Source organism: Oncorhynchus mykiss, chromosome 15 (assembly GCF_057628025.1).
Source record: "Oncorhynchus mykiss isolate SJ-2025 chromosome 15, ASM5762802v1, whole genome shotgun sequence".
Classification (NCBI taxonomy): domain Eukaryota; kingdom Metazoa; phylum Chordata; class Actinopteri; order Salmoniformes; family Salmonidae; genus Oncorhynchus; species Oncorhynchus mykiss.
In genome coordinates this window covers 22,531,834-22,555,821 of record NC_143036.1, presented here as the reverse complement: position 1 = coordinate 22,555,821, position 23,988 = coordinate 22,531,834, and the positions used below count along the sequence as shown (strand labels likewise).

At 44.5% G+C, this 23,988-nt stretch overlaps 1 protein-coding gene across 4 annotated transcripts in view; it reads right to left on the bottom strand.

Annotated features, from left to right (window-relative positions):
* Positions 1 to 23,988, bottom strand: part of LOC110489791 (uncharacterized) — an 82,448-nt gene that overhangs the window by 24,520 nt on the left and 33,940 nt on the right. For all 4 annotated transcript variants that reach the window (XM_036944060.2, XM_036944062.2, XM_036944061.2 and 1 more), the window contains exons 3-13: positions 16,247 to 16,794; positions 12,174 to 12,248; positions 11,220 to 11,312; positions 5,860 to 5,977; positions 5,628 to 5,668; positions 5,067 to 5,258; positions 4,481 to 4,507; positions 3,187 to 3,249; positions 2,781 to 2,858; positions 2,606 to 2,662; positions 2,321 to 2,449 (exon numbers count right to left, since the gene is read on the bottom strand). In XM_036944060.2, the coding sequence (XP_036799955.1) occupies positions 2,321 to 2,449; positions 2,606 to 2,662; positions 2,781 to 2,858; positions 3,187 to 3,249; positions 4,481 to 4,507; positions 5,067 to 5,258; positions 5,628 to 5,668; positions 5,860 to 5,977; positions 11,220 to 11,312; positions 12,174 to 12,248; positions 16,247 to 16,794 (1,421 nt within the window). The remainder of the gene's footprint in view (positions 1 to 2,320; positions 2,450 to 2,605; positions 2,663 to 2,780; positions 2,859 to 3,186; positions 3,250 to 4,480; positions 4,508 to 5,066; positions 5,259 to 5,627; positions 5,669 to 5,859; positions 5,978 to 11,219; positions 11,313 to 12,173; positions 12,249 to 16,246; positions 16,795 to 23,988) is intronic.

Here is a 23,988-nt window from a genome sequence, read left to right as displayed (position 1 = left end):
ATTTATTCATCTATTCAGAAGAGCCAGAACTCAATTCATAGTTTCAACGATCATAACTGACATGCGATAAATGTCTTGTAAGTGATCCATTCACACAGTTAGTAAAGCCTCCTACATTCTCAAGTCAAAAGGCAGTTTTCCCCAACGATGCGAATAATGGGAGACCATGTTTCATGAGATGCGTCTAGCTGTAGTCAGAAGCCATTAGCTCCAGGAGCCAAGATTACATTGTTGCTTCATCGCTTCTGAACCTTTAACCTTTCCACACTAGACTCGCAATATCTTTATCGCCATTGGTTAACGGTCTTACTGTATTTTGTGAATCGTATCGTCAAACAAACTTGAAAATGTTTCTCAACAGATTAAGTGAGAGATTATTGGCCTGGGCAATAACATTCTGTAATCTGTCATTCAGAACAGATTAAAATGTCATGAGGCTGAGCAATATCTCACCACTGGGAAAGTAAGCATAAACACTGCCAAATCTCATGGAAATAGATTGTGACGTGTTGTGGAAAGATGACTGTGAGATGCCTGTACTTCACCAAAGAGGAGGTTGATTAGAGTACGTGTCGGGTTGGATTTGAAACACAACAGCCATGTAGTTTGATGAAACAGTCAAACAGTGAAACAGTGTGTAGCTACAATATTACATGCTGTCTGGAGCAGAGCCAAGTAATCAGGGGTCTGTCTGTGGGAAGTTGGGACCTGGGAATGCATGATCACATGGGCAACTACCTCTGTCGAGGTACAAGTCGGCCTTAACCACAGATGTAGGATCTGATTACTCAACCAGCTACCTCCGATCCTAAACCTAACCAGTAGGGGGCTGACAAAAAGACCTGACCCTGCATCATCGGCTAATGCAAACTTTGACCTACTCTGTCAAACACAAAAGGTTGCAATTCCCATAGTGCTCTGTGATCAAGGTCCCTGGCTTTGAACAGACGAGAAGTCTGAGCTGTGTACATGCTCTGAGGACAGCAGGCCAGGCCAGGCAGCTTGTAGAGCGTGGCGCAGGCAGGGTAGACCACACAGACAGAGAGGGACGCTGACTGGGGTTGTGTTTACCGTAGCAAAGGGGAGCAGACTTGCTTATAAACACAGAGCTCCTTTTACAGTTTGCCTAAGAGACTGGGTGACACACACAATGACTGGTGTGTGAGTGATGTCACTCCTGCTTTCCTTCTAGATTGATTAACAGACATGCAACAATAATAAAACTCCCCTCTTTTTTCATGTTTACTAAAGCAGTGTGTTACACACCAGTATAGAGGTTTGACCCTATTATATAACCATAACAGTGGTTAACTATCTTAACTGTTCATGATTGAAAGTCAAACTCCAATGTGCTTTTTGAAACAGTTACAAATCAATATTTGCCTCCATGCCTCTGTCTACAGCCCTCCTTCCCACAGTAAAAATCTCCCCAATTCACAGCAGGTCAGAAAGTATCATTTACAATACAAGTTGTCAAGGCAGCCAGATTGGTGTCACGAGGGTCCAGCTCCATGGTGACCTCACCAAGGCAACAGCTGCTCTGGGTCCCTCAATCACCCGTTCAATCATTCACATAAACATTGGGCCTCCCGAACGTTCTAGGCTTAAGCAAACGGAACAAATTGCAGGGTTGCAGGGGAATTATGCGTTATCCAAATGGTTTCCAGGCATCTCTTGTCATGTAGCGATCAGAGATGTTATAGTTGTGCTGGGCAACAGAAGGGATTGCTGTAAGGTTGTCCGAAGGTTGCTGCTGGGTTTGCCAAATCTTGTGGCAGACACCTGGAGTTCCATGCTGTTGATTATCTGGCAGCAATTTGTTCTAAGAAATTGATTTGTAAGCTCACACACACCCTTTGTTCATGGTTCTGCAGCACAGAGAGTACACAAAACCACAGATGCCTGATGTTAAGAAACATGGGGAATGAAGGGAAGTTGTGGGGGAAATTATGCCATTTTGGCCCATCGGTTCAATGAATAGATATGACCAGAGTTTAATACCAACCCAGAACCCAGAACCAGAACCAGAGCCACTAAACCAACCCAGCATCACCTGAAACAGAGGCCAGGTGAGCAATGGAAAAAGGGACTGGAACACCACCACAGAGTTTAGTTGTGTCTACAATGCGGTTTTAGAAGTCTCCTTCAAATGTGGGTTGGAATGTAGCAATGCTGACCTCTCCACAGGGTGTGCTATAACAGCTGCTTAATTGGCCCTTAGAACTACAAGTGATAGACGGATGGCACCATCTTACCACTCACTGGCTTTAACAGTATAAGTGAGAGTGATGGAGTTTCAGTAAAGTGTTGGGTGACTCACAGGCTGTCCAGGTTTACCCATCTCTCCATCCTTCCCGGGGGTCCCAGGGGCTCCAGGTGACACAGAGAGGCCCTCAGATGAACCTGGGGGGCCAGGCAGCCCTGGAGAACCCGGTGGACCAGGGGGACCCTGGATGAAGAAAATAAATAATATTACCATTAATGGTAACAAATAGCATAACCGTCATAATGCATTAACGCTAATGCTAACTGCCTTTGTGGCTGTAATCAGAGAGCAGAACAACAGCAGGTGGATTCTAGGTTTTTGAAAAGGATGGCCACTCACTGTCATAATCTCTGTGTCGCTGTCAAAGTCCTCAAAGCCCGAACCGTCCACAACATTCTGCAAACCACATCAACTTACAATGAATCAATGAACTGATGAATCAATCAATCAACTAATTATTCCATCCATCCATCCATTAATCCACACATCCAGGGTGGTTCATTTCACTACATACCAGGGATCTGGATGAGTTGGGTCGACCCGGTGGCCCGGGAGGACCGGGGGAACCAGGTTTGCCCACTCCAGGATCACCCTACAGGGGTCAACAACAACACACAATCCAGGGTCAAACACAACAACCAACTAGATCAGTGTTTCTCAATCCAATCCCAGGGCACGGGAGCCTGTAGGGGGATTTGTTCAAGGCCAGCACTAACACACCTGATTCAATTCATCGCCAGCCCTTGATTAGTTGAATCGAGTGTGTTGGTGCTCTTCTAGATGAATAATGTAATGACGTAGAACACTGCTGAACTATTCAGTGACAGTCCCCCATGACCTTGTAGATGCTAAAACCTGTAGGTCACTAGTACATCATGTACCCTCTGTAACCGTGATGTTATACACTATGTGTTTTTCACCTTGTCTCCTTTGGGACCAGGATCTCCTGGCAAGCCTGGGAATCCCTGAACTCCATTTTCTCCCTGTGGTAGGAACACAGCAAGTGAGTATTATCAACATGAGAAATGGCTGCTGGTTGAAACATATATAGAAATCCACATGGGTTGTGTACTGTACTGTAGGCTTTCTAACAATGATTGGGGGATTGGCAGGAGTTGGAGATTGGATTCATGTGTGGCCCTTCCTCAAGTTATATCTCACTCCATAAACACAGTGTTCAAAGAAAACATTCACCCCGGTATTCACTACAACAGTTATCTAATCTCTTCTGAAGCCCCTTTATGACTGTGTGCACACATGCAGACACACACGCCACACACACACACACACACACACACACACACACACACACACACACACACACACACACACACACACACACACACACACACACACACACACATGCAGACACACACACACAGACGTACACACACAGATGTACCACATATAAGCAGGACCTATATCCCACCCCATAGGTGGGCAGGTGAAACAGATGAAAAACAGCTAGAGAGACCACTGTAGAAGATAGGGACATGAGTTGTAAATAAATAGTCAGCCATTTTGGACTACAGCTGTTGGAGATGCATGCACAATGAACTAAACTTTCCTAATTTATGTAAATCATTTTTAAATCACTATATCCCCCTTTCCTCCATTATTGGCTAAAGTACTGGGTCTGGTGCACACATGTGAGATATTGGCAGGTTGTGTGTGTGTGTGTGTGTTTCATAGGGGGCTGCTGAGGGGAGAACGACTCATAATAATGGACGAAATGGACTGAATGGAATGTCACCAAACACATGGAAATTATGTGTTTGATGTATTTGATACCATTCCAACTATTCCACTCCAGCCATTACTATGAGCCCACTCTCCCCAATTAAGGTACCACCAACCTCCTGTGGTGTGTGTGTGTGTGTGTGTGTGGTTGTGTGTGTGTGGTTGTGTGTGTGTGGTTGTGTGTGTGTGTGGTTGTGTGTGTGTGTGCCTGGGAAGCTGTGGCATGTGTACAGTGTTCTTGAGAAAGAGAGAGGTTGGCAGTCATTGTATGTAGCAGGACAACAGGGTCAAGTCTTATGTATTGTGTACTGTAGGGCCTAACACTGAAACAATTACTGTAAGTAGACTAATAGTTTAATTTACACAGTGTAGTGATCTCAACTCAAAGATGTGTGAGTCGAGTAATAATGAAAGCTTGAAGTCCATAGAAATGAAGCACAAGTCATATTGAGCAATGACATGAAGAATACTTACTGGGTCACCATCTTTCCCTCCACTGCCCTGGAGAACAAAGAAAACAACAATATAAAAGACCCCAAACTATTTTTGACCCCATAAACATACATCAGCTACATCAAAAACTGCCCTTCTCAACCACTGAACAAGATGACAATAAAGCTGTCATGGACAACGGCCGAAGGCCTGAAACCACCTAAATAGGCCATTAAAATAGACAATAGCAGATGTTTATAGAGACAGAATTACAGAGAGAGAACGCCAATTGAACTGAACTATTCTGGTGAAAGATATGCCGGGCGGGCCAAACCACACAAATAAAAAGGATAGCATGTTCACAATGTGAGACGGAGAATAGAGAATGCTCCCCTATCGCTTGCCAACTGCCGAGCTCTCACTGTGTTTATTGTGCATTGCGTAGCATGACAAATCAGGCAGGGTGTTGTCTGGTGTTTGGCAGGAACTGTCTAAGAGCCAAAGAGAACGAATGAATTGACCGTAACCAGATACTACTGCGATTTTGCCCAATTACAATGTAGTGCTGATAAACATGATCAATGGGTGGTGAAGGGAGGGGATGTTGTGCTAACAAACAGGCTCTTACTGGCTGGCCGTCGTTGCCGGGTGCTCCGGGTGTTCCTGCTGGTCCCTGAGGCCCCTGGGGGCCCCTTGGTCCTGGCTCTCCCTCCCCAGAGGAGCCATCGCCTAACGGGCTTTGCGGGCCTGGGGGGCCGGGGGAGCCAGGGGGTCCGGCTGGCCCTGGGTCTCCTCGCTCTCCTTTCTGACTGGGCGTCGCCTGGAGGGAGAGAGTAGGCTCACACCATGAAAGGATGTTTTAGAACAAGCTAGCAAAGTGTGGTATGTCTGGTATATTGGCAATAAATTATTTGTTATTGATGGCTCGTCAGGTACAATAGGGCAGGGGTTCTCAAACGCTCTTCCAGGACCCCCAGCCACTCCATGTACTTGAACTACTGAGCTAGCACACCTGATTCAACTTGTCAACAAATTATCAAGCCTTTGACTAGGTGAATCAGATGAGCTAGTTCAGGACTACAACTAACGACAGATTTGACAACCACTGTTATAGATCAGGTAACACACTCCAGGTCTTCAGTTACATCCTATTCCATCTCATTCATTCAAGTCAACAACTGATACTTACACTTCCTGGTCTATAGGCTGCATCCGCTGTCTGACTTGTTCCTGTGGCCAAAGACACAAAATCATCAATACAAATGTACAGTATATGGCTCCTTACCTCACCATGTTTTACCGCCACCTAGTGGCTATTCATGTAAATACCACAAGGCATAATAACATGTTCACGCAGTGAATTTTCATTTCAAATGATCATAAATTAATAAATTGTGTACAGTCTTCCTCCTCTCTCTCACCTCTCTCAGCGGTCAGCTCCACTTCCTGACCCGAGGTCTCGCCAGCATCCTCCTCATCGTCACTGGGCGCTGCCTCTGTGGGAGGGGCACGCACTGGGGTGATCATTGGCTCCTCTGGCTGAGGGTTTAGGGGGAGAGCGGGAAGAAATTTAAAACAATGCATAATTTGAACATACAGCTAGAGTCAGGTTCATCATGTTCTGCAAGATTGGTTTTGTCGCCCTAGGAAAAGCCAAGAATTTGGAATGTTTGGTTGAATTGTTGCCATGATAATTTGTTGCTTTTTCAGAATTGACTTTCAGTCCTTACTGGGCAAACTACATACGACTCAGATGACTTTTCTGGTTCTCTGGTGGATTATTACATAACTTTATTTGAACAACTTTCATCAACTCTTGTGAACACATTCTGAACCCAGGGCTTGGAAATGTTTGCCATTGACACCCCTGGAAAGTTTGATCCTGTGATCGTCACCATTGGCAGACAGCGGGGATGATTTTGATGTTGTTGCCTCTACCATGTTGTTGTGGAGTCCAACACGAGCTGGAATGAAACCCATCATGAGAAAGTGTAACAGCAAACTGGGGAAAAATACAGTGCCTTGCGAAAGTATTCGGCCCCCTTGAACTTTGCGACCTTTTGCCACATTTCAGGCTTCAAACATAAAGATATAAAACTGTATTTTTTTGTGAAGAATCAACAACAAGTGGGACACAATCATGAAGTGGAACGACATTTATTGGATATTTCAAACTTTTTTAACAAATCAAAAACTGAAAAATTGGGCGTGCAAAATTATTCAGCCCCCTTAAGTTAATACGTTGTAGCGCCACCTTTTGCTGCGATTACAGCTGTAAGTCGCTTGGGGTATGTCTCTATCAGTTTTGCACATCGAGAGACTGACATTTTTTCCCCATTCCTCTTTGCAAAACAGCTCGAGCTCAGTGAGGTTGGATGGAGAGCATTTGTGAACAGCAGTTTTCAGTTCTTTCCACAGATTCTCGATTGGATTCAGGTCTGGACTTTGACTTGGCCATTCTAACACCTGGATATGTTAATTTTTGAACCATTCCATTGTAGATTTTGCTTTATGTTTTGGATCATTGTCTTGTTGGAAGACAAATCTCCGTCCCAGTCTCAGGTCTTTTGCAGACTCCATCAGGTTTTCTTCCAGAATGGTCCTGTATTTGGCTCCATCCATCTTCCCATCAATTTTAACCATCTTCCCTGTCCCTGCTGAAGAAAAGCAGGCCCAAACCATGATGCTGCCATCACCATGTTTGACAGTGGGGATGGTGTGTTCAGCTGTGTTGCTTTTACGCCAAACATAACGTTTTGCATTGTTGCCAAAAAGTTCAATTTTGGTTTCATATGACCAGAGCACCTTCTTCCACATGTTTGGTGTGTCTCCCAGGTGGCTTGTGGCAAACTTTAAACAACACTTTTTATGGATATCTTTAAGAAATGGCTTTCTTCTTGCCACTCTTCCATAAAGGCCAGATTTGTGCAATATACGACTGATTGTTGTCCTATGGACAGAGTCTCCCACCTCAGCTGTAGATCTCTGCAGTTCATCCAGAGTGATCATGGGCCTATTGGCTGCATCTCTGATCAGTCTTCTCCTTGTATGAGCTGAAAGTTTAGAGGGACGGCCAGGTCTTGGTAGATTTGCAGTGGTCTGATACTTCTTCCATTTCAATATTATCGCTTGCACAGTGCTCCTTGGGATGTTTAAAGCTTGGGAAATCTTTGTGTATCCAAATCCGGCTTTAAACTTCTTCACAACAGTATCTCGGACCTGCCTGGTGTGTTCCTTGTTCTTCATGATGCTCTCTGCGATTTAAACGGACCTCTGAGACTATCACAGTGCAGGTGCATTTATACGGAGACTTGATTAAACACAGGTGGATTGTATTTATCATCATTAGTCATTTAGGTCAACATTGGATCATTCAGAGATCCTCACTGAACTTCTGGAGAGAGTTTGCTGCACTGAAAGTAAAGGGGCTGAATAATTTTGCACGCCCAATTTTTCAGTTTTTGATTTGTTAAAAAAGTTTGAAATATCCAATAAATGTCGTTCCACTTCATGATTGTGTCCCACTTGTTGATTCTTCACAAAAAAATACAGTTTTATATCTTTATGTTTGAAGCCTGAAATGTGGCAAAAGGTCGCAAAGTTCAAGGGGGCCGAATACTTTCGCAAGGCACTGTATGTATTCTTTGATTGTGGATATTTGTGAAAAGGAGAACAAGGTGAATGAGTTTCAGGACAAAATAAAAACTTTGAAAGGATGAGAGATCAGCTGGTGAAAACGGTCAGGTGTGTGGATAGAAAGGTGATTCATGCATTCAATGCCACTTTGAGAAAGATGAAAGTTCTCAAGAAGAAACTGTCTCACAAGTGTCTCCTTGAGAATATCCTGGAGCACATCCACATCAAATAATCAGATTATGGAAGCTGAGGTGCAGTGGCGTCGGCAGGTAGCCTAGCGGTTAGAGCGTTGTTGCCAGTAACTGAAAGGTTGCTGGATCGAATCTCTAACCCACTGTTCCCCGGGCACTGAAGACGTGGATGTCGATTAAGGCAACCCCCCTTTATTATTTTATAGTACTAGTTAAAATCTGTCATCAAAACTTTTTTTTTTTCATGATTATTATATTAATTATTATTGTATTTAACCCTTTCTGTGTGTCCCTGATATCACTTTCTACCCTGTTAGTTTGTAGTAATTCTCCTTTAAGAAAACAGCCTCTTCCCACAATGACATGTGGTTCAGGAAGTATCATTATTTGTTTGATGGGAAAACAATGGTGCAAAGCTAAATAAATATACATCTATTTTTACATGTTTCGTGTTAGTCTGCTTGCCTCACTCGTACATTTCCATCCTGTTGAGCTAAATTATAGAGAAAATTCATAAAATGACAAAAGACATTTCATATAGAAGTTAAATCCTCTTCAAGTGTTGACCATTATGCTATCTTATTAATCTCAATCACCCACAGAGCTATGACTAATTTAGGCTCCAAATGTCCACCCTGTTAGGATTATATATGTTTTTCTGAAACTCAAACTTTTTCTGACAAAATAAATGTTTTAAAAAGTGGCAGGGGTGGCGGGGTGGGGGTTGGGGGTGGCTGTATAATCAATCATCATTGTAGTAATAAAATGGTAATTGTAAACACTTAAAACTACACATTTACAACTGTGGCAATACTGTGATGTTGTAAAATCATTTGATGTAATTCGATCCTCTATTGTAATTGTGACCTGTGGTTTTGATTGTGTGTGCTTTTATATTATTTTCAATACATTTTTTAAATAAATGCTAAAATATGTTTTAAGTGAGAAGTAGGCAGGTAAGAAAGCTGAAAAAGGAAATTCACATGAGCACCAGAAAGCCTACTTCACCCATGCTCTACCAAGGTTTTCCAGCACACAGCTTTGACCTACTACAGTAGCTATGTTGGTCTATTGTACTTCAAATAATGTCTATGCAGGTTGCTTAGGATTCAAATCTTCTCGTACTGCCTAATTCATACTATTTTCCAATAGGGGGCAGAGGAGCTGCATGGTGTGTTTTCTCTCCTTCTCTGGCTCATAGCTTATGTATGTGGACGTGTGTTTATGTGTGTGTGTGTGTGTGTGTTTATGTTTGTATTTGTATGTGTGAGCATGCATATGTGTGTATGAATGTGTTTGTGTGTGTGTGGGCTGACGGACCAGGAGCCCTGCCAAACCAGCTATGCAGGAAAACGCTGGGACCGGATCCACAAGCACACTTGGAATGCCAGAGACATCCTCCCCTGCCTCAGTACATCCTATGCTCTCGGATGAAGCCGCCCATGGGCACAGATCTGGGACCAGTTTTCCCTCCGAAAATCCAAAGATTCCACATTAGCCAAATCTACCCCAATGCCAGCTAGGACAGAGGACACAAACAAGCTGTGAGTGGGAGCAGCCTCAAGGAGAGGTAAGGGAGGATAGTGTAGACCACACAAAGTCCAACCTTCACACACAGCTGGAGAGAGAGACAGGGAGATGGAGAGGGAGAGACAGGGAGAAGGGGAGAGAGAGAATGAGAGAGAGAGAGAGAGAGAGAGAGAGAGAGAGAAAGACCGCAAAAGAGAGAAGGGGAGATAGAGACAGAGAGCGTGAGAGAGAGAGAGAGTGAGAGAGATAAAGAGAGACAGCAAGAGAGAAGGGCAGAGAGAGAATGAGAGACAGAAACAGAGAATGAGGGAGACAGAGACACAGAGAAAGAGAATGAAAGAGAGACAGAGAGCGAGAGAGAGAGACCACAAGAGAGCGAAGGGGAGAGAGAGAAGTAAGTAGCCTTGGTAGTGTGTTGCCTAACTAACTAACCACAACCATGTGGTGCTTCAAAGTTGGGTTACTAATCTCCATGTACTAAGTGTCCTGGAAAATTCCCATTGACCTGCACACGGTGTGGTCTCTCCTACTCAACTTTTGATCTCGTCACATTCTTTCAGATCATATCCATTCCCTGGTAATTGGAGAGAAAAAGCTAATGGGATATTGGAAGAGAAACTCTGCCAAGCATCAGTGAATGACTAAGCAGGTGTGATGTTAAGCAGTCTGCTTGGGGTCCATGTGAAAGTTCAATGCACTGAAAAGATGACGGAAGGCAGTGTCAAGTATCTTGTCAACAGAGCATGATCTCCACGACATATACTGTAGCATGGGATGTGTCTGTCAACGTTAGATCCTTTTTTGAGGCATGAAAATGTCCTTCAAGCTAAAGACCAATACGTCTCCCTCCAAACGGGCAGAAGGATACAGCAGAGGAGTGGGAGTGAGACAGACAGTAACATGTTTTTGGATGCAGAACTCACTCAGACCTCTTCTAATGGACTCCATATCAAACGAGCAAGCTTCATTTCCATCTCTGGGAATAACCAATGTGTTCTTATCTAAATGGCTGTGGTGAGATATGGGGGAGTGGAGCACAGATGTGTCAGAAAGCAGCTGATATTCAGAAGAGGAAATGTTTTCCTCCCAGACGCGGTTCCAAGAACATCAGGCCAGATCTGGCTGAGCTAAGAGCATTTCTCACATGGAGAACCTGGCAGGAGGAACGGCATATCTCCACGTCTCCCACCTAACTGGCCCTATTAGCAGGACATTTTTCAATTGGAATGATCCCAGGCCCTTTGATTCTGGATGTACTGTAAAAACACTGTGGAAGTATGGATTTAGAAGGTGTACATTTTGTTGACGTTTCAATTGAAGTATTTCGTAAACTATCCTTGTGGGTTATGAGCGTGGGATAAAATATGTCTGCATGTTAATATACTGTACGTGGTTGGGTCTGTACGTGCGTGCGTGTCACTCACCATAATGTACTCTCTCTCCTCCACTACCTTCTTCACTTCGTCCAGAGTTTCTGTGTCATCGAAGGAGTCGTCTCCACTCCCATACCCAGATGCCTGAAAGAGAATTACAATGGAATTACTCTAGTAGCAACCTTGTCATAACATACCATTTAAATTATGACTCATGAATTTGCAATCTCCTTTTTTTTTTTTTTTACATATTCAATCACAAGCCAATTATCTAATGCTTTTCCAAGTAGCAATAACTCAGGCTTATGCATGTGGAAATACTTAAAAAACAGAGATGAAAACAGAGGGGGGGAAATACAAAGAAATCTAATCAACCAAAACAATCTGTAAAGCCCTGCAGGCTGCAGACCAGACTCTTTCACACAGTCCTGTGATGCTCTCTCACAACCACAAGAGGGGGTGATGAGCCCATTCATCATGAGCCTTTCTCAGGTTTGATGGAGTCGGTCGGTCGTAGTTCAGCCCATTAGCACTGATTCAAGGTCAGATTTAACATTTTCATAATAGTTTTAGTATTGGGGGTGGAGTCATCTGATCCAAGCACACCTGTTGGAGGGCAACTTCGACCTCAAGCTTTGAGGATATCAGTGAATCTTGCAGCGAGGCGAGCCCCTGTACAGTACCTTACCACTGTCTCTGGTGTTAACCACAAACACTGCTCCAACAGCCTTAAATAGCCTCTCATTGCATTCTTTCCTTTATGAGGATTCATTTGAACATATTTCATAGGTGATAGTTGTATGGCGGAAATGCCATCTGTATTTGGAAAGTTACATATCTTAACTTGATTGCTGACATGCAACACATGTTTGGGACTATATCAAATCAAATCAAATGTTATTAGTCACATGCGCCGAATACAACAGGTGTAGACCCTTAAAAATATAGTTTTTGGGTGGAATTGTCCTTAAAGGTAGAGTATTGGGATTAAGGGGACACACTCACATAGGGGTCGTCCTCCTCACACTGGTCATCTGGGGCCGAGGGGTCCCCCTTCAGAACCAGCTGCTGAATAGAACCCTGGGGGGGAGAGAGAGAGAGAGAGAGACAGAGAGAGAGAGAGACAGAGAGAGAGAGAGAGACAGAGAGAGAGAGAGGGGGGAGACGTTAAGTCACAATAACACTAGTGTACACACTCACAGTCAATGCATGAACCCTTGTGCCCTTGCACCCATATGCACACACACACACACACACACACACACACACACACACACACACACACACACACACACACACACACACACACCAAATGAATGACCATTCTCACTCTCACTCCCATTAGTAATACCATTCCACAACCTTTTACTGCAATTGAAATCAGCATTTCAAGTATGGCGAACAGGTGCCTCTAGTCTTACTGACAATAACTATTCAAGACAAGCAACCTTTAAACTGCTATAACTCGAACAGAACATAGATCCCACTCTAGCAATGAATAACAGAAGTGCTGCAAACGGACAAAGGCGTGCTTGGTAAATCTATTTGTGGGTTCTATCCAGAGGACAAACACCTGTTTTTAATCCAACAAATCTTCTAGGAAACAAGTGGAGGGGAGAGAGGGAGAAGAGAGGAGAGGAGGGGAGGGAGAAGAGAGGCAGGATCAATCTGGGTCAACCAAATCAAGTCCATCTGTTGATGCTGTAAACAGAGTTTGCAGATAAACAACAAATGTGCCATGCAACAGAGAGCTCTGATTAATTCAAAGTTTCATGAGCTTTTCTGAGATCAATCTTAATCTTTGAATAGAAAAGGGACGCGAGAAGAGCACGGTACAGCACAATCAAGGATTTTGTTGAATTAAACTTGAATTAAAAGCATTGCGATCAGTGAGCCTTCCAAATAGGAAACACTACCATCAATCGCGTTCAGCTGATGATTCGTTGATTATTTGAATCAGCTGTGTAGTGCTAGGGCAAAGTCCAAAAGCGCACCCCCTGGTGTCCCGAGGACCGAGTTTGGGAAACCCTGCTCAACACTGCAGCTGTGACCTACAGGGGGTGCTGCTGACCCATACTGATCAGCAGCTGTGTGATTGCAATGACATTGTATGCGTTTGTGTGCATTGCTCACAGTGTGTGATCCCAGTGCCTGATGGGCGAGACTTTTTTTTAAAAGCTGCTCTAAGGGCCCGAATCCCACCCCTGATCTGTAATATTGCTGGAATGCTACGGTAGACTACTGATATTGCTTTTCACCCCTACGATGACACAACTGAGCAAAGACATAATAATAGAATTGAGCTCTACTGTCCAATGTGAATCGGCTGTTCTTCTTTTTGCTGTTTTATGTTCATCCCGACTCCTCAGACGCTACAAACACAAACAGTACATACTGTACGAGAGGCTGGAAGCAGCACCGGGCCGGCTGCAGAGCATCGCCCCCCCCAATAGTGTTGTTTTGATCCATGTCCACTATTGGCTATATGTTACTAATCTAACAGGACTCAGACATAAACACAAAAAGAAGCATCAACAGCAGAAGCATGAAGTAAACAGATTTGACACGACCAAGTAAACACAAATATAGCAGTAAAAGCTGTACAATAAAATGCAACTTGCAAATCCACATTATTTAAGAAAAGGGACATTTACAGTAAATGAAACGAGGGACATATAAAAGCAGCTAGAAGCAGCTACCCTCAGCCAGAGGGTACACTTAGTATGGTAAGAGTATGCATCCCTGTGGCGGAGGGGAGTAGTGAGCTTAGATTTATGAGGATGGGGATGTGGCCAAAGGCACAGAGAGCCATGTCTCAGCCGAGCTGGATTGTCTCTTGGCTGCAGATGGGGAGGAGGGGGGAGTGGTGTACCTCTCTCTTCCTCAGACCTTACTGGATCAGTAACGTTATCTCACGGCCTGCCTGTAATCTGAGGAGCATTGGCTAGACTGACTAAACTTTTCTGCACACTGTTTGGCAGGGTAACAACAAGCTGGCTACAGCAGACACCAACAGGCACACAGCAAGAGGAGGGTTTTCCTCACAGCACAAGCCACCACACTGCATAAACAACCATGTCTGTTGGAACCGAGTAACTGTTGCAAAGACTGCAGACGCGAAGGTCTTGTGTTGTGATGGTAAGTTACACAATGAACGGTCCTATCAAGTAGAACATCTAAAACATATGCTGCTTACGTCAGGGTTACACAAAGTCTCTTTGCAAGATTTCAGCTAACGCTTAAATGTATTTAGAAATAAAACAAACATGGTCACTATCAGAACTGGCTGTTACTGAAGACCACTGGTCCCAAACCAGCATGGTATGACTACCATGACTGCCTGGCTGCAAGCACGCACACACACGCTCACACTCACGCCCACAAGCACGCGCACACATGCACGCACGCACACACTCACGCACACACACACGCACACTCATGCGCATGCACCCTCTTGGCAGAGCAAGAGAAAGAGAGAGGACTAAAGGAAGATGAGCAATGAACACAGAGTGATTTATAGAGTGAAAGGCTCTGATCAGCGAGCAGTCTGCTTTGCTCCCGGGTGCTAGGTGAGAAGAGATAGGCGGGTGCAGGTTGAAACAAGCAGGTTGGAAGAGAGAGAGTTTCCTGCTCCTCTCCCCAAGGTTAACTGTATTTCTTGGAATCTACCAACCCATCGCTCCAATGAAACTTTAATGAGAGGAAAATAGCTGCTTGAAATGAGCTTTTTGGTGCACTTTAAAACTGAAGCAGGCAATGATTTATTAGTTCATCCACTCTGTTTAGATTAGTACAACATTAAGTAGTGGTATGGTGGAGTGGAAGTAGCAATTGATTGGTTATTTTATATCTAAGGGTGAAATAAACTGCATTGTAATGCCAGGATTTAGATCAATGGGATAACACAGTCTTGTGGCTCGCAGAAGAGCTGGGTTCGAGTCACATACGCTGTCACGTTCTGACCTTTATTTCCTTTGTTTTGTCATTATCTAGGTTGGTCAGGGCGTGAGTTGGGGTGGGCAGTCTATGTTTGTTTTTCTATGATTTGGGGATTTCTATGTTTCGGCCTAGTATGGTTCTCAATCAGAGGCAGGTGTCATTAGTTGTCTCTGATTGAGAATCATACTTAGGTAGCCTGAGTTTCACTGTTTGTTTGTGGGTGATTGTCTATGTTAGTTGCTTGTGACAGCACAGTTCTCATTTAGCTTCACATTCGTTTATTGTTTTGTATTCAGTGTTCAGTGCTTTCTTTAATTAAAATATCATCATGAACACATACCACGCTGCATTTTGGTCCGTTCCTTACGACGATCGTGACATACGCAGTCTGATTAAAACTAGTTAAGCAATCTCCATTTTCTCTTCATCTATCCATTTTACAAGAAATTCAGAGTTAAGTAAACACTCTCCGGCTAGGTGAACACTGGTTTGTGGCACGATATGTTCATTCCACAAGCATTCACATGCTAATTCATAGCATTTATTGTATATCTTATAAAGATGTATAGGTCATTCAGTCCTCTATCCTCTGCTATTGCCATAATGTTGCATCAGGGTTTTTCATGCCTTAAAATCAAAATGGCTGACCATGATGTCAGCAGAAGTGGTGAGCCCAGCTCTTAGTCAAGTTCTCCACAATGACTCACCCTACTGTCTCTTTCCCAGGCAATCGACCGTGAAGTCATTCAAAGCCTATGGAGGCGAGCCATGCTGCCAGCCTGTGGCAAGCCCTGATGACCACTTCTGAACACTCCGTTTTGGGACTCATTACTATTGGGTTTGGGGCACACTCTCAATTTAATCATTGTAGTGCTGAGGAAAATCATTATGGAATCGAACATTTAAATCAGACCGAGATCTGATTTCATTCTGGAAGGGTTGAGGCCCAAACAGCAACCATGCAGCCAAACAGCAACCATGCAGCCAAACAGCAACCAGGCGCATGAAAACCAAGCAGAGGACACTAAACACAAACACACTATAGGCCTAACCAACGTAAAATAACCCCCCAACACCTCCACTCATACACAAAAAGAAGCAAAAACACCACAAAAACAAAACCCCACCTGTCAACTTACCACAAACCTGTCCAGCCCTGTGCCACCGGCGTTGCCCACGAAGATGCCCGAGCTGGCCTCAAAGGTGAGGGGCTCCGGGCTCCTCTGGAAGGCCACGCGGTGGTACTCCTCACAGTCCATGTAGAGGCGCACCTCCGCCCCCTGCACCGTCAGCGTGAAGCGGGCCCACCTCCCCGTCAGGTCACCCAGCTTGAAGCTGGCCGCCTCCTTGGTGCTCCCATCCCCCGGGTCGGTGTAGTAAAGGAGCACCCGCTGAGACCCATCCTCCACGGGGCTCAACGCCACCCCCAGGTGCACCACCCGCTGGTAGGCGTCGGTGATTGCGAAGAGGACCCCGCCGCGCTGCGTGGTGGGCTTGGCGGTGACGGTCATGGCAAAGTCACGGTAGAAGGGGTCGGGGATGAAGGACTTGGTGAGGCGGCCAACGTTGGCATCGGGCCCGAAGCTGTACGCCGGGTAGCCCTCGAACCCTGTGATGAAGGAGACCGATGGGGGGAGAGGAATGCCGATCAGCTCGGTCAGGTCTATCTGGCCCTGGGAGCCCCGCTCTGAAACACACACAATCAAATACTGTATTAAATCACATGAATAAGACAGGCATATGACATAGTGCATGGATAGGATAGCACATTCATTCATATAAAGACCTGATGAGTTAGTTATGTGTATATTCACAATGAATTCGTGATTATGAATATTAATACCAATGACAAATTGGTCCGCAAACTGGGCTGCACTGACTCCCCTCATTTCTCTTTCTGCATTGTGAAGGTGATCTGGCTTGTGCTTTCATTTCCAGCCATTACTTTCCGCTTCAATGGATTACAAATCTGCCACAGTTTCACCTAATTTGCCAAGAGGATGAGAACGTGGAAGCATTCCCCTCCTTCACTCCTTCCATCCCAGTCCCTCTCCACACGCATCTCTATACACTCACACACACTCCCCACCACACATGTTCCTCGTTAGGAGGGAGAACCCATGGAACAATCATCCGTTTTGTGAGACTGTATAGCAGGGTAAGGCATGTCATCTGGAAGGCATTAGCGTAGACTAATACACACACCGGGTCCAGGCTGCTCCTGTAAAATGGGCTTAGCACTGCTAGGCTAACTCACACCAATAGGCTAGCCCACACCGCTAGGCTAACCCACAGCGCTAGGCTAACCCATACCACTAGGCTAACCCATACCGCTAGGCTAACCCACAGTGTTAGGCTAGCGCTAGCTCCCCATAGAGAGACAAGGCATGCTTCACACAGTCTTTAATGGCCATCACCTCTCAGGCTTCTTCAAGCCAGTGTCCCTAGTAAACCTTAACCCTTGGTCTGAGTGCATGTTTTACTGGTGTCATGGAAGAGAGGCCAAAATTCCAAATAGTCCTATCACCTGGAGCTCCTCGCCCACCCAGTGACATAACAACAGATGGGGGAGCAGCTGGAGACATCACACAGCACTCTTTGGCAGATGCAGGTTCCCATGACGCAAGACCAACATACTGTATGGAAGCAGGTGTGACATCATCATTGGCGGAGTGATAGAAACCTGGCCTTGACGGGACAAACATCACCTGGACTAAGACATCACCAACAAAGTAGCAAGTACCTCAGATTCACTTCAAGTCACAGATTAATCATTTCAGTGTGCATACAATATGTTTCAATCTACTGGGAAATATCATGATAGAAGCGCTATAAGTAATTGTAGGGTAATATAACCACAGTGCCAGAATAAAGACCACTAGAATGAATGACCAATTAATTAACACTCCAAATCTCCCTGATTCGTTAGCTAGAGGGTGTTTGGGAGCAGTTTTGGGGCATTGCGTAGTGGAAGGTTTGGCTGCCAGCTTCGCATACACATGTTGCTAATTAGCCATGTGGGTGCATGGCAGTGTGTGTGTGTGTGTGTGTGTGTGTGTGTGTGTGTGTGTGTGTGTGTGTGTGTGTGTGTGTGTGTGTGTGTGGGTGTGGGTGTGTGGGTGGGTGGGTGTGTGTGTGTGTGTGTGTGGGTGGGTTGGTGTGTGGGTGTGTGTGTTTATCCATGACTGTTTTCTATCCAAGTGGTCATCCGTCGTTCCTTAGGAATCTCTCTCGGGGTAATTTCCTAAGTGGGTCATTGCATTTTGAGGAGTGTGTAATGCGGCCTGGACTCAGAGCACTGCATTATTTTGGCAGGGACTAGACTGTTACCATCTGCACATACAGTATAGCCCAGTTATACAGTCTCCGCACTATTTCATTAAGTGCACATAACAGCTAATTCGTCTTGCTTAGGTTATGCAATTCAAAGAAATGATAATATTGAGTCCAATTCAATTTGGTAACGGAGACTCTGAGGGAAATGTGCTTTGTACAGTATCTCCTATGTGAGGTTTGAGAAGACAGTGTGGATTAAGCACTATTTAAAACACATTCAACCCTGAGCCAGAACATGCTTTATCAGTGTGTGTCATATCAAACACATTCAACCCTGAGCCAGAACATGCTTTATCAGTGTGTGTCATATCAAACACATTCAACCCTGAGCCAGAACATGCTTTATCAGTGTGTGTCATATCAAACACATTCAACCCTGAGCCAGAACATGCTTTATCAGTGTGTGTCATATCAAACACATTCAACCCTGAGCCAGAACATGCTTTATCAGTGTGTGTCATATCAAACACATTCAACCCTGAGCCAGAACATGCTTTATCAGTGTGTGTCATATCAAACACATTCAACCCTGAGCCAGAACATGCTTTATCAGTGTGTGTCATATCAAAGCGAACTGCCTTTGTCACACGCTTCGTAAACAATAGGTGTAGACTAACAGTAAAATGCTTAATCCCAACAATGCAGAGAGAAAAATACAAAAATAATTGAAAGATAATAACACAAGGAATAAACACAGAATGAGCAACAATAACTTGGCCGTATACACAGGGTACCAGTACTGAGTCCATGTGCAGGGCTATGAGGTAATTGAGGTAGATATGTACATATAGGAAGAATTAAAGTGACTAGGCAACAGGATAGATAATAAGCAGTAGCAGCAGAGTTTGTGATGAGTCAAAATACTTAAAGTGCAAAGGGTCAATTCAGATAGTCTGGGTAGCTATTTGGTTAATTATTTAGAAGTTTTATGGCTTGGAGGTAGAAGCTGTTCAGGGTCCTATTGTTTCCAGATCTGGTGCATCGGTACTGCTTGCCGTGCGGTACCAGAGAGTCGTAAGTTTACATACACCTTAGCCAAATATATTTCAACTCTGTTTTTCACAATTCCTGAAATGTAATACTAGAAAGAATTCCCTGTCTTAGGTCAGTTAGGATCACCACTTTATTTTAAGAATGTGAAATGTCAGAATAATAGTAGAGATAATTATTTATTTCAGCTTTTATTTCCTTCATCACATTTACATAATAAATGTACATACACTCAATTAGTATTTGGTAGCATTGCCTTTAAATTGTTTAACTTGGGTCAAATGTCTCGGGTAGCCTTCCACAAGCTTCCCACAATAAGTTGGGTGAATTTTGGCCCATTCCTCCTGACAGAGCTGGTGTAACTGAGTCAGGTTTGTAGGCCTCCTTGCTCGCACATGCTTTTTCAGTTCTGCCCACAAAGTTTCTATAGGATTGAGGTCAGGGCTTTGTGATGATCACTCCAATTCCTTGACTTTGTTGTCCTTAAGCCATTTTGCCACAACTTTGGAAGTATGCTTGGGGTCATTGTCCATTTGGAAGACCCATTTGTGACCAAGCTTTAACTTCCTGACTGATGTCTTGAGATGTTGCGTCAATATATCCACATAGTTTTCCTTCCTATGATGCCATCTATTTTGTGAAGTGCACCAGTCCTTCCTGCAGCAAAGCACCCCACAACACGATGCTGCCACCCCCGTGCTTCATGGTTGGGATGGTGTTCGTCAGCTTGCAAGCCTCCCCCTTTATCCTCCAACATAACGATGGTCATTATGGCCAAACAGTTCTATTTCTGTTTCTTCAGACCAGAGGACATTTCTCCAAAAAGTACACTCTTTGTCCCCATGTGCAGTTGCAAACCGTAGTCTGGCTTTTTTATGGCGGTTTTGGAGCAGTGGCTTCTTCCTTGCTGAACAGCCTTCAGGTTATGTCGATATAGGACTCGTTTTACTGTGGATATAGATACTTTTGTACCTGTTTCCTCCAGCATCTTCACAAGGTCCTTGCTGTTGTTTTGGGATTGATTTGCACTTTTCACACCAAAGTACGTACATCTCTAGGAGACAGAACGCGTCTCCTTCCTGAGCGGTATGAAGGCTGCGTCGTCCCATGGTGATTATACTTGCGTACTATTGTTTGTACAGATGAACGTGGTACCTTCAGGCATTTGTAAATTGCTCCCAAGGATGAACCAGACTTGTGGAGGTCTACAATTTATTTTCTGAGGTCTTGGTTGATTTCTTTTGATTTTCCCATGTCAAGCAAAGAGGCACTGAGTTTTGAAGGTAGGCCTTGAAATACATCCACAGGTACACCTCCAATAGACTCAAATGATGTCAATTAGCCGATCAGAAGCTTCTACAGCCATGACACCATTTTCTGGAATTTTCCAAGCTGTTTAAAGACACAGTCAACTTAGTGAATTAAGTGAAATAATCTGTCTGTAAACAATTGTTGGAAAAATGACTTGTGTCATTCACAATGAAGATGTCCTAACCCACTTGCCAAAACATTGTGAATGTTAAAACTATAGTTTGTTAACAAGAAATGTGTGGAATTGTTGAAAAATGAGTTTTAATGACTCCAACCTAAGTGTATGTAAACTTCTGACTTCAACTCTGTATGAGTAAGGTGACTAGGCATCAGGATATATGATAAACAGAGTAGCAGCTGGGTATATAATGATTGTACAGTAGGTGAGTGGGTTTGCGTGTGTGTGTAGAGTCGGTATACATGTATGTGCATTTATGTGTGTAAGCAAATTATGAAGTGAGTGTTTGTGTGTGTTGGAGTGCCAGTGTGCGTGAGTGTGTGAGGCCCTGTGAGTGTGCATAGAGACAGCGCAAAAATCAAAATAAAAGGGTCAACTGCCTACACTGCCAGGTCACTTACCTCCTCCCTATAGGCTGTCTCATCATTGTCGGTGATCAGGCCTACCACCGTCATGTCGTCAGCAAACTAAATGATGGTGTTGGAGTCATGCGTGGCAACACAGTTATGGGTGAACAGGGAGTACAGGATGGGGACTAAACACGCACCCCTGAGGGTCCCCAGTGTTGACGGTCAGCGTGGTGGATGTGTTGTTGCCTACCCTTACCACCTGGATGCGGCCCGTCAGGAAGTCCAGGATCCAGTTGCAGAGGGAGGTCTTCAGTTCCAGGGTCCTGAGCTTAGTGATGAGCTTGGAGGGCTCTATGGTGTGGAAAGCTGGACTGTAGTCAATGAACAACATTCTCACGTAGGTGTTCCTCTTTTCTGGGTGGGAGAGGGCTGTGTGGGAGAAATATCATCTGTGGATCTGTTGAGGAGGTATGCGAATTGGAGTGGGTCCAGGGTGTCTGGGATGATGGTGTTGATGTGAGCCCTGACCATCCATTCAACGCATTTCATGGCTGCAGTGCTACGCAGCGCGATAGTAATTTATACAGGTTATCCTGCTGTTCTTGGGCACAGGGACTATAGTGGTCTGCTTGAAACATGTAGGTATTACATACAGGGTCAGGGAGAGGTTGAAAATGCCAGTAAAGACACTTGGCAGCTAATCAGTGCATGCTCTGAGTACACGTCCTGGTAATCCATCTGGCCCCACGGCCTTGTGAATGTTAACGTGTTTAAAGGTCTTAGTCACATCGGCTACAAAGAGTGAGATCACGCAGTCATCCAGAACAGCTGGTGCTCTCATCATGCATGGTTTAGTGTTGCTTGCCTCGAAGCGAGAATATAAGGCATTTAGCCTATCTGGCAGGCTCACGCCACTGGGAAACTTGTGGCTGGGGTTCCCTTTGTTATCTGTGACAGTTTGCAAGCCCTGCCACATCCGACGAGCATCAGAGCCGGCATAGTAGGATTAGATCCTGTATTGACACTTTGCCTGTTTGATGGCTCGTCGGAGGTCGTAGCGGGATTTCTTATAAACGTCCAGATTAGTGTCCCGCTCCTTGAAAGCGGCAGTTGTAGCCTTTAGCTCAGTGCGGATGTTGCCTGTAATCCATGGTTTCTGATTGGGATATGTATGTTCGTTCACTGTGGGGACGACAACATCGTCGATGCACTTATTAACGAAGCCAGTGACTGATGTGGTAAGCTCCTCAATGTTATCTGATGAATCCTGGAACATTTTCCAGTCTGTGCTAGCGAAAGAGTCCTGTGGTTTAGCATCCGCTTTATCGAACCACATCCATATTGAGTGTGTCACTGGTACTTCCTGTTTGACATTTTGCTTGTACGCAGGAATCAGGAGGATAGATTTGTGGTCAGATTTGCCAAAGGGAGGGCGAGGGAGAGCCTTGTATGCGTTTCTGAGTGTGGAGTAAAGGTGATCAAGAGCTTTGTCATCTCTAGTTGCACAGGTGACATGCTGGTAAAAGTAAGGTAAAGCGGATTTCAGTTTCTCTGCATAAAAATCACTGGCCAAGAGAAGCGCCATCTCTGGATGTGCATTTTCTTGTTTGCTTATGGCCCTATACAGCTCGTTGAGTGCGGTCTTAGAGCTAGCATCACATTGTGGTAGTAAATAGACAGCAATGAAAAATATAGATGAAAAATCTCTTGGTAAATAGTATGGTCTGCAGCTCGTCATTAGGTATTCTAAGTCAGTGTGTTTGTGTGTTTGTGTGCGTGCATGCCTGCACGCCTGCGCGTGTGTGTTTGGTGTGTGTGTGTGTGTTTCAGTAACTTAACCTCCTGCTGTTGAGCCAGGTTTCCCAGTCAGTCAAAACTCCACCACTAATCCCATTACAGTAGTATTATGAGGTTTACTTTGGACAGGCCTACAGGAAACCACAGGCCCCTTTCTATATCAAACAATCACTGGAGGACTTCTGACAGAAACATTCTGACGGGGAATATAGCATGATACTGTAAAACACTGGTGTGTACAGTTACAACATGATCCTTTAACCTGACTTCAACCCTCACACCTTCAGACTAAAGACAGCTCACAAACTGTTAAGTTGCTGACAATGCAATGGCTTGGAGGGAGTGCGTGTGTGTTTGTGTGTGTGTGTGTGTTTGTGTGTGCGTGCGTGTGTGTGTGTGTGTGTGTCATCGTCAAAGTTTACTCCCTTTTGTCCCTCTAAACCCAACTCCAGCCCCACTATGCGTCTCTCCTCTGGATATGGAAATGAGACCGTTACAAGCTGGCCACAGAGGAAGCTAACCACAACATTTGTTCACCCAACGGGCTGTAGCTAGCAAATAAAGGAATGCAAAACAATAACCACTTTAATACTAGACTACTAGACTGTTTAAAAGTCTGAAGCCTTTCTCCTGGGACTGATTTAGTTCAGGCCTCAAAAGGGCATTATTGAAAATGCCCCATGGTCTTAGATATGCTAGTGCTTTAGAGAACTCCTCAGACTATTGGTGTCAAGCCTTACATGGAGGTGAATGAAACATGCTTGTGAATTGAAACCACCAGCCATGGTCTTTAAAAAGTATCTGTGAGGAGTAGAGATTCACTGTGTTGAATGATGTGAAAACATTTAAGGTCATTTTGAAGACACAGTAAGTAGTACACAGTAATTAGCAGCTATCAACAAACATTCGCCCACAAAAC